This window comes from Brachypodium distachyon, chromosome 1 (assembly GCF_000005505.3).
Source record: "Brachypodium distachyon strain Bd21 chromosome 1, Brachypodium_distachyon_v3.0, whole genome shotgun sequence".
Lineage (NCBI taxonomy): Eukaryota > Viridiplantae > Streptophyta > Magnoliopsida > Poales > Poaceae > Brachypodium > Brachypodium distachyon.
Window position 1 is genome coordinate 12,144,060 of NC_016131.3, and position 11,124 is coordinate 12,155,183.

The 11,124-nt window shown below is 40.8% G+C and overlaps 1 protein-coding gene across 1 annotated transcript; it reads left to right on the forward strand.

Annotated features, from left to right (window-relative positions):
- Window positions 1-5,525: 5,525 nt before the first annotated feature.
- Window positions 5,526-10,165, forward strand: LOC100846249 (factor of DNA methylation 4). The gene is made up of 7 exons (XM_003559649.4): window positions 5,526-5,812; window positions 6,896-7,804; window positions 7,935-8,116; window positions 8,242-8,331; window positions 8,401-8,685; window positions 8,783-9,019; window positions 9,712-10,165. The coding sequence occupies exons 2-7, from the start codon at window positions 6,925-6,927 to the stop codon at window positions 9,949-9,951; spliced, it is 1,914 nt and encodes a 637-aa protein (XP_003559697.1). The 5' UTR covers window positions 5,526-5,812; window positions 6,896-6,924; the 3' UTR covers window positions 9,952-10,165.
- Window positions 10,166-11,124: the final 959 nt, after the last annotated feature.

The window sequence follows — 11,124 nt, forward strand, 5'->3', positions numbered from 1 at the left end:
CGCGCTCGTGTATGCATGCACGCGAGACAGACAGTATCGATCTGAGAAGATTAAGGGTTTCCGGTGATTGTCTTGTCTCTAATCATCGTGGGGTTGCAGGAGGATGTTTGAGAGGGCCGGCCGCCGGCAGTCCGACAGCTGATGATCCATGTCCTGTCTTCGTGTAGGTCACATGAGTAGCATCAACCGGTGTGCACGTCATACTACTTCTTAAAAAAAAACATCCGCTGTAGAGTGGAGTATACTCACTCCGTTGTTCTAAAATTCTTGTCGTGGTTTTACGGAAGGAGTACATTATAGTTGGTCGCTCTCCACTGACGGGCAGAATCTCATGCATCAATGGTGGTCCTCGACAGTGACAGGTGATTGGCGGGCCATCAATGATGTCAGTTAGACAACAACACTATCAAGTTATCACATATGGGTCATTAGAAGAATCATCGACGATGTGTCTTAGTGACCTGTCTTTTGGCGTACGGCACACATTGCTAACACAATGTTTTCTTTGACGGACGGTAACAACATCCATTACTGGATCTTATCATCACTTACGGTCAAGTCAGACGTTTGCGAATAGTGATTGTGTGCGGCATTGGGCGAATTTCATGATACAAACAAGCCATTAGATGTCGCCCATATCGGTGGTGATTAGGCCACTCAATATAGACGGCTTTGAAACCCTAACTCTCTCTCTCTCTCATCCTTCCCCTCCTCCGCACACACATATTGATATTTGTGACCAACAATGGCGCATCCTTAGATGATCTGCGGGCGACGCGGCTTGGGATGAGCAAACCTCTCCTCAACCGGCTGAGGACTTATACATCCAAAATGCATCGAATTTATCAACCACTTTGCTCGTAGTTTGGTTAGGGAATCTGAGAAAATTAGACCAAAAATGTCAAAACTAACACTGTTTTTAGCAAAAAATTCTTCCTTTTGCTTTTACATGGGAACATTTAAATAGAATAAAGATACCTTGCCTATTTTTATGAATGAAATCTAGCCCACCCCATGTGGGCATGCCCTGTTGTAAGGCAAAGTTCCGCCCTCCATTCAAGCAGCGAAAGACACAAAGCCTCGCCCTTCCTAGCTCCAAACCTCATGGAGGGGGAGAATTTGAAGCCGGCGTCGAGGAGACACCATCCATATCCAAGCGCCCTCGCTCCTGACAATGTCGATCCAACTGTAGCTGTCAAAAGCTATGTCTCGCTTCGATCTACGTATTCTTGTAGTGATGGGGGAAGGTCCACCACCTCACCTATGTTCTGCCAAACGACAGCAACAAAGCCTGATATGTACTCCCTCTGTTTGGGTTTATAAGGCTCACGCGGAATTTTATGCCTAACTTTTATATACATATACTAAATATAATTTGATTAGAAAAAGATCTGGCACTATCTTTCCTACTTATAAAGTTCTCAGTTGGTGGTCGTGAGTCCACTTCTCCCTCATTCTGACAAGCGGGACCTTACAGCAAGCAGCACCGACCGTCCCGTGTAGCCGTGTCTCCTGCCGCCTCCGGCCTCCCCCAATCCCCTTTCTACTGCTGGCTCTGATATCCAATCTCGTCAACCGGGTTCAAAATTCAAATCCACCATGCAGCGCCGCCGAAGACCATCTCCCATCTCCTCGAGTATTGGTTTTCCTCTCCGCCTCCCGTCAATCTCAATCCCGACCGCCACACTCGCTCGTCGTCATCTGAACTGTGCGAAAACTGCAGGAACGTATCGCAGCCTGCCCCTTCTGTCGCACCAACCCCATCTTTGCGCTCACTCCCCGTCGCTGGAATTGCATGGCGCCGGACGCCGGGATGACAAATAACCTGCTGCCTATCTCGAGCCTAGCAGCCTCGAGCATCCGATCTAGGCAAATCCGGCGAGTCGGCAGTACCGTCCCCACACCCTAACGCCATTGCCAACAGCCCAACACCACCAACAATCACGGAATTGGTTTTTTGTTGTGAACTGTCGAGGTGTGCTTCTGAAGAAGTGATACCGTTTTTCTTTGTGGAGCACTCAGGTTTTACACACAATTTTCCTTCGTTAGAGGCACAGTCAAAGCATCGCCAAAGCACGACAATGGCTTAGCGGCTAGAGGGTTGTCGAGCTTGACAAGAACACACTAAGCCTGGAAGTCTGGAATCCATGGCCACATGGTGGCAGCATGTCGACCTCACCGTCTCTATTGGTAATCAATCGATTAACTCTCACACTTGTTCGTGCTATTTTATAAAAAAAACTTGTTCGTGCTATTCAAGTGTTTGAAGAAACGTCTCGTTGGTTGCATTCAGTTCTGCTTTTAAACATAAGCAAAGATCTTTTAATCTTGGGTCGTACGATAGCACGAACAAGATGAGAGAACGTACATTAGTAGGAGTTCTGCACTGTGTAAAGATGAGGAGAATGAGTAAGCACAGGCTTTTTATTACTCTGTTGTACAAATTTAGAACTAGAGTCGTGTAAAGAAAATACAACTAGAGATAGAAAGAGAGCTCTGAGCTGATACTTTAAATTGAAGCCGGTACCATTTCCTAATTTTTCTGGCAGATGTCAGGTATAATAGTATGTTGAACATATACACATGTATCTCGGTGAAGCAAAAGCTACTGATCTCAGCTTCGCATTGTTTCTTCTTGCTAATTTCAGAGTAATACAGTTATTCATGCTCATCGTCTTTTCCTAGAGAAATCCAGATATTACTTTTTTTTAATAAGAAACACATTCTTTTTCTCGACAAGTACATCTACCGTCTTCTCCGGGAGAAATTCAGATATGTTGTTGCTCCACGTGGATTAATGGCGGTAAAGAAATGTGCCAGCTATCCATCAGCATATGTTAGAAAATGTGTGGCATATGCACTCTGCAAGGGGCGCCCTCTCAAAGCTCTGTGACTTGATTCCAGAGGAAAGCGCAACTTTGGAGGAGGTTTGTTTTGTGCAGCCATTGATGCTCCACACACTATATTCATCTGAAGCCAAATAATGTTTGTGCATATTGTGGTTGTTTGGTCGTTCACAATTCTCCTGGAGTAGTTGGAGCCTTGGAGCTCCCACTGTTGCACTCAAGCCAGTTTGTCCAGGGATAATTTGCTTCTATAGCCCTGTTGCTGTGATGCACATAAGTAGAGCTACCTTCCTTATCTTTGAATTTAATTTTCCCACTTGCTGATGATTAGTTTCTCCCTCTCCATTTTTTAATGATCACGTTGTTTTTAATCATGTTTTTGTGAGATGTCTGAGCACATCTAGATTCCTGCCCTGTAAATACAGAGTGAGAATAAACACCATCATCCCCTTGCTAGGAGACATGTGGTTGAAGAACACAGTAAATGGCTCCCAAGAATTTCTTTGAACCAATATCTTGTTGTTGATAACATTTGGTGTCTCCCTTGTCATCCTACGTATCTCTATAATTTCAGAATTGTATTTTGTACTCCCTTGCAATTGCCTAAATTTATTTGTGGAAATATTTATATGCTCTCATGATTCGTAGGTTTAACTTAAGCTTAGATTATTGAAGAGTTTATTCCGTTACCTCCCAATTTGTCTCCGTTGCAACGCACGGGCACTTAGCTAGTTTAATCAACGAACGGAGTACAATTGATCGAAACAACTAAAACGACAACAAAGATGTCGGATAAACCAGAAGTTACATCAAAAATCTTTGAAGCCAACTTCTTTAGCCACGCCATTCACATGCGAATATATTTCCAAATATCTGGTGACGAAATAATAGAAGACCAAATCTGCACAAGCTGTACTAACCTTATAGGTTTTACTAAGCCACATGAGCCACCCAATCCCTCGCAAGACAGGTTGTCAGACTGTTGAATTGTCGCCAAACCGATGAGGAAGAGGATGAAAATAAAAAAATTACGAGCCGTGAGATGCACAAACTCCATGGAGTAGACCATGATAGGCACGCCAGAACAGGGATGGAGTCAGGAGACTTCTAACCCGTGCATCGTCGCCTCCACTGTCAGGACGTCGCCGCCAAAGACACACAAAACCTTACAAAGAATATACTAAATAAGCTATCGGAGGCGAGGGGAACCGAGGAAGATGCAAACCTTGATTTTTCTCCGGTAGTGGCTATGGTTTTACGTATCGCAACTAACAGGCTTCTACAGATGGACATGCACAATACATAGAATTAAATTAGGACGCCACTAGCGTGCGTACTGCTTATGCTGGCAGCCAATTAGTCCAGATAGCCCAATGCATGCATGTATGTTTAGAAGAAATGAAAATTTAAAAATGTTTAACTCCCAAACCTTTTACTCGATTTACGTTTTATTTTCACGGTTAGTTTTGACTCGACGAGATCTTCAAAATGAGATCTCATATTATATGTTTTGAAAACTTTTCTTTCCAACTTAAAGTTGCCACCCTGAATTATATGAAGTTGCCACCATTTTAGATAATAAGTTGCCACGTGGAAACTTCATTCAAAATATGATGGCGACTTGTTACTAAAATTTTCACCTAATAATATATGAAGTTACCATCTTGTAATATATAACGTTGCCATCCGGGTAGTTAACAAGTTACCACGTGGAATCTTCATTCAGAATGGGATGGTGAGTTATTAAAATTGCCACCCAACAATATATGAAGTTGCCAGTTTGTAATACATGAAGTTGCCACCCAGTTAGGTAATAAGTTATCACGTGGAATCTACATTCAAGACATCCAATAATATATGAAGTGACCATCTTGTTAGTAACAAGTAACCATGGTTACTTCTTTCAATTAGGTTGATAACTTGTGCATTACCGGCGGGTAACAAAAGAGTCCGAACTTTTTTGCGGAAACATATTCGAGTCGGACCTAGTTTTGAAGCACTCATCGATACGAACCTAACGGTCAAAACGGATTGTGAATCGGACACACGGCTTGAATTATAAAACATTTTGAATGTTAAGAATCAACCAGTACGAAATGCTACAATCATTTAGTGGATGCATGTGTGTATGCTCTGCACGTCTTCATGCTGTCTTGCATGCATGTTTACTGTCGTTCATAATGCATGCATCCGGTGAGAGAATCGTTCGCACGGTTTGTCTAACGCGCGCACGTTCCTAATTAAATTAATATTGAAGTGAAAAGAAAGAGAGTGAAATTAAAAGAGAGACATGGTACAAGAGTAGTGTCTTGAAATTTCTAAATCTGAAAAATGACATGGTAAACATGAATGGAGTGACTAGATTAAAAAAATATCAATCTTGACTACTGACCTAAATTGTACTTTTAGCTTTCCAATATGCGTGTAATTCAGGAAGAGAAGTTCCTGTAACTCTAGTGACCAACTTGAGGCATAATTTCAGGGGTGGTAACGATTATAGGATTTGGAGAATCGCGAACGTTTGAATGCAGAGTCAGCTCATCTACCCAACTGAATGCAGAGTAATTTTAAAAATTAATGCACAACAAACTCTCTGGCCTCTATTAAATCAAATCCAAAAAGAAAATGAAAATTCTCTCGCCTCCCGTTGGTTGAACGAAAGAAACGAGAAACCTTGAGAAACTCTCTCGCCTCCCTAAAATGTAAAAACACATCTCGATTATGCAGGCCCTGCCCGGCTCTTTGTGAACGCAGGAATCTCAGAAAACCCCCGTCTCCATACTGTTCCTGTGTTCCATACTGCAGTGGAGTGGTGTGCCCTTCGCCCCTTCCTCTCCTCTCGCCTCTTCCTCTTCTCATCTGATTTCTCACCAAATTCCTCGCGTTACTCTGCCAACGGCGACCGTGCGCATCAAGCCAGAGCCCTCTGTCAAGGGACTGCCGTCGATTGTTATCGTCCTTTGCCGGTAAGGAACCCTAGGTTGATTGCATTTGCTGGATGGAGTCTTTGGGGTTAATTGCCGATTTCTTTGCTGCCTGGTCATTCATCCATCATATGGTCATTTTGCTGCAATGTGGGTTCGACTAGCATTGATCCGCAGATTGCTCAGAGTTCGTTTAATTTTAATTTTTCTTTGTTTGCGTACAACTGAAATCAAAATGATCTTTGTCCAACTCTCCGCTTAGTTAGTTGCCGGTTTCGTTGCTTCGTGGTAACCCTACTGGTGAGATTGATCCATCCTTCTTTTTTGAGTACTCTTCTTTTTTTTCCGAACAAATCGGTGGTTCGTTCAATTAAATCCCCACACAGCACGTTAAGTACAGCACTGGCTTTTATTCCCCCTTCCAAATGGAGGCTGAGCCTCGGTCTCTTCATTGGTTCATGGACGCAGCAAGCTGCGCACTGGGTGTAATAGAGTTACTCGAACCGGCAGAGGAAATCCACACATCGCCACACAGCTGCATCGACATGCTCCTTTTTTATTATTTTTTTACACCATGGATGGTTTTTGTTTGTTTCTTCTGATCAATTTAGAAATTTCTTGCATTTTCCTTTCACCTAGTCAGTGCACTAGTGTAGGAATTTATTTATTTTTCTGTAACAAAATGTGGGTTGTTGCACCATTTTAATTCCAAATAGGTACACCTAGTTTGTTACTCTAAATAGGTAAACTGCTTAATTAGGATTGTTAGACCATTTATAATGCAATATCACGTAGGCCATGGTAAGCTGAGTCATTAAGCTCCTACTACGGAGTACTTAAGAAGCTAATCTTCCAATGAAAATCCCTCTTCTATATGTAGGTAACCCTTACAAGCACCAATGCTTAACTAAGACTCCATGCTTTACTTTGGCATTTCACTCCCTATAAGAAATTGTCAGGCTGTCACCTTGGAGCATTGGACATGCCCTTATATGAATATTCAACCTCCCAATAGTATCTTTCCATTCCATGTAACTGTGTATGCTGTTTTATCAATATTAATCACTTCAAAGTTCAAACCGGTTGATAACACTGACTGGCTGCTTTTTGTGTGCCCATACTCAGTGTATTTTATCTCTGAACATCCAAATCTGATGGAACATAGCTCTGGAGAAGAAACTGAGGTTAGTGACTCAGAGATTGATGAGTGCAAGGACAAGATTTATGCACAACTGCAGGCAGGAAAAATGAAAGTGAAGCATAGTGAGAAAACCTTTCGATGTCCATTCTGCCTGGGAAAAAAGAAGCAGGATTACAACGGCAAGGATCTTCTGCAGCATGCCACGGGCATAGGGGCTGCTCCGCAGCGCAAGGCCAGGGTGAGGGCAGAACACCTAGCACTTGCTGAGTACATGAAGAATGATTTAGAGAGTTTATTGGAGCCATCATTGCAACTTGCGATTGTTGATTATGAGCCTCTGAAGAATGAAGAAGAGAAGTTTGTATGGCCCTGGATGGGTATTCTGGTTAATGTGCCAACTGAGGGGCATGACGTAAATTTTGTCAGCGAAAACGCGGATATGCTAAGATCACAATTATCTCGGTTCAGACCATGCCAAGTCACTATTCTTTGGAATTCCAAGGGCCAAACAGCCGTCATCAAGTTTAATGAAGACTGGATAGGATTTAATGATGCATTAGCTTTTGAAAACCATTTCATATTGGAGAAGTACAGTAAGACTGATTGGAACAAATCAAACTGTAGAATGGACGACCTTTATGGATGGCTTGCAAGAACTGATGATTACAACTCACCTGGGACTATAGGAGAGCATTTAAGAAAAGCAGGAGTCCTAAAAAGTATAGGTGACCGGCAACGTGAGGGAACTGACAAGTGTGTAGCTCATTTTGCTCATCAAATGGAAGAGAAGAATAAACAGTTACAAGAATTGGAGTTGAAGAACAATCAAAATGCCATGAAACTTGATAGTATGATGAAAGACAAGGATCGACTGGTTGAGGAACATAATGAAAGTATGGCCATATATTTTGGTGCTGTTTGTTTTTGCCGAATATTTGCACATTAAATGATTTTACTTGTTTTCCACAAATGTAGATGTGGCTCACTGGGCTTACTTAGCTTCATTTCCCCTTTGATGACTAGAGAAAAGAAAGATGCAGCAAGATGCTCGTAGGACCTTTAGAAAAATGCTTCAAGATAATCAAAGATTGCATCAAGAACTGAATACCAGGATAGAAGAAACCAGCCGGAAACATAAGGAACTTGAAGAATTGGCTACATTCAGTAATATTGACAAAGCAAAAGTCGAAGCAGAAATTAAAAAGGTAATTTTCCTTGTCTTCTGCAATGCTGTATGATGTTCCAAATGCTATTGAGTAAGAACCCCCTTCTGTTGTATCTTTTAATCTACTGAATTTTAACTTATGTATGCTATTCAAACCTCTTGCAGAATGCAAATGATAACGTTCTTCTTGACTTAGCATTCCTAAAGTTTAAGAAGGGGGGTGAAGAGACAATGCAGCTTGCTAAGAAACATGAGGTATTGCTTTCACACATTTTTTGGTGGTATCTGGTGAAAATGCATTTTCTCATTGCCTGAAAATTGCAGCAAGAAATGGAAGATGCTTTCAAGAGGCAATACAAATTGGAAAAGGATTTAACTTCTAAACAAAATCTTGAGACGACAGTGGCTTATTTGAGAGGAAAGTTAGAGATAATGAAGCACATGGGAGCTGAGGAAGATACAACATCAAAGGAGCTCGACAAGATTTCTGAAGAGCTGAAAGAAAAAGAAGAAGAACTTGAACATATGAAATCTGCTAACCAGGCCCTTATTATTGTGGAACGAAGGACCAATGATGAGCTTGAACAAGCCAAGGAAGAACTTATAAAGGCATGCATAATATCTATTACAATTTCTAATTTGGTATTGGTTGTCATATCTAATAAAACAAATTGTCCTTTCTGCGAACAAATTAATTGCTGTGTAGGGCCTCCAAGAGATGTCAGGCACTCGATCCAATATTGGTGTCAAAAGAATGGGTGTGCTTGATGTAAAAGCTTTTGTAGCGGCGTGCAAAGCCAAATCAGCAAGGGTTGATTCTAAAAAATCAGCAAATTATGATTTCGAAGGGGAGTCGGCACTTGAGTTATCAAAATGGGAACATGAGATCGCACAACCAGAATGGCATCCTTTCAAAGTAATCAATATTGATGGAAAGGAAAAGGTAAACCTTATTTTACTTATACTGCTTCAGATGATATCGCAGCCATTTTTATGTAGGTCCCTGAATGTTTGTGCATTGTTATTCACATGAATTTGTCAGCTGTACTCTAGCTATCCCCCTAAAAGAGAATTCCTTGAATTTCAACTTGATGCATTGCATTGTTGACTTGAGACCTTTGTTCCAGATGAAGCACTGTTGAGTACCTGATAAGTATCTTCTGTAAACTCTATTCATTTTGGTAAACATATGCCAGTAACTATTTTTTAGTAGAACAATGCTGCCCTTTGCAAAAAGAAAGAACACACACTATTGAACTGAAATTAAGATGATTCGCATTAATATTTTTTTGGGTAGAATTTCCAGAAAATTGCTCAAGTGACTAAGAATTTGGATAGCTGATTCATGGTTAGCTGTTACTCCCTCCGATCCTAAATTGTTGTCGAAATATTACATGTATCTAGACGCCTTTTTAAGAGTAGATAGATCCATATTTGGGCAAATTTGAGACAAGAATTTAAGATCGGAGGGAGTATTACACTTGAGCATGTTGTTCTTACCTACTCCTCAGTCCTCAAATAAGTGTTCTTCTCATTCTTGTCCTAAGTCAAATATTTTAATGTTTGACCAACTTTTATGAGAACAAGCAACAGCATTTATGGCACCAATTTAGTATCACTATATCTGTCTTGCAGTTAATAGTACGTGAGGATGATGAGAAGCTGCAAGCGCTTAAGGAAAAACTGGGGCAGGACGCCCACGATGTTGTTGTTAAGGCCCTTCTCGAGATGAACGAATACAACCCCAGTGGCAGGTATTCTGTGCCCGTGCTGTGGAACTTCAAGGAGAACCGGAAAGCTCTACTTGATGAGGCAGTGGAGTATGTGCTGAAGCAATGGAAGGGAAACAAGAACAAAAAGAAGTACCACGGCTGAGTGGGATCTGGGCCATATTTCATTCTGGCTTCTTCTATGTTACATATTCCCCGAGACCTAGACTACTATTAAACAATCGTAATAGCACTTCATATATTCCCAGCTGTTGCATCATTTGAACTGAACAAGATTTGGCACTACAAAACCATGGATAGTTTAAACCTTAACACTTTCTTATGTGGGATTGGGGTTTTGTGCAAGGATGGCTTTGAAATGATTGCTTGGTCACCCAATATCTTTTAGGACCTGCTTGCATTGTTATATTTTTCTTAAGAGAGAATATGGAAGAGTTGAACTGTATCTTGTGTTGCTTGACTTCACAAAAAAACGCAACATTCCAAGTAGGGCATTAATTTGAAACATATCCGTGTTAAGAGTTCTGCTGGTCTTTTGAACTTGCCTTCACAAATTTTAAAAACAGGGTGGTCTCCTGGGCACAGTTGGTATTGCAACTGTCTCTTGGACTGTGAGAATTTTTGAAACCTCCTGGGCACAGTTGGTATTGCAACAGTCTCTTGGACTGAGAATTTTTGAAACCTCCTGGGCACAGTTGGTATTGCAACAGTCTCTTGGACTGAAATCTTTGAAAACTCCATTCCTTTGTTGTTCTTTTAGAACAACGACTTGGCTTTATTTATACAACAAACGTTTAAAAACCCTAAAAGACAACAAAGGTTTCAGATTGTTAGAATGAAATCTGTGTCTTGTTCCATTGAATGATGATCATATTTATACAAGGGAAGGGACACCAATACATGCATTGGTGTCCCAAGTTTTGGGCATTCGCGTCCCAATTTTCCTAAAATTGGGACACGGACAGTTACAACACTAACTGCCTAATTAATTATTAATTAACTAATAATTAATCCTAATTGATCATAAATAATTATTCTCAACACTCTCCAATGATCAATTTGCTCCATTGATTTGTATATTCTTGAATCATTATGGAATCTTGTAATCTTGTAATTTCCTCCAAAAACTCTGTGGGAAAAATATTGAGGAAATAATAATAATATCGATATGTTATGAAAACTCCCTTTAAAAACCCAATGGGAAAATAAGGAGAAAATGGTATACCATATTTTGAATATTGTCTCTTGATAATTCATACCGAATTATGTGAACAATAAATATGCCTTATATATCCATAAAAACCCCGGTGGGGAAAAT

Coding starts and splice junctions, on each gene's coding strand:
- LOC100846249 (XM_003559649.4), top strand. CDS start 6,925: ATGGAACATAGCTCTGGAGAAGAAACTGAGGTTAGTGACTCAGAGATT. Junction 7,805..7,934: donor GGTTGAGGAACATAATGAAA/GTATGGCCATAT, acceptor TTTGATGACTAG/AGAAAAGAAAGATGCAGCAA. Junction 8,117..8,241: donor TCGAAGCAGAAATTAAAAAG/GTAATTTTCCTT, acceptor AACCTCTTGCAG/AATGCAAATGATAACGTTCT.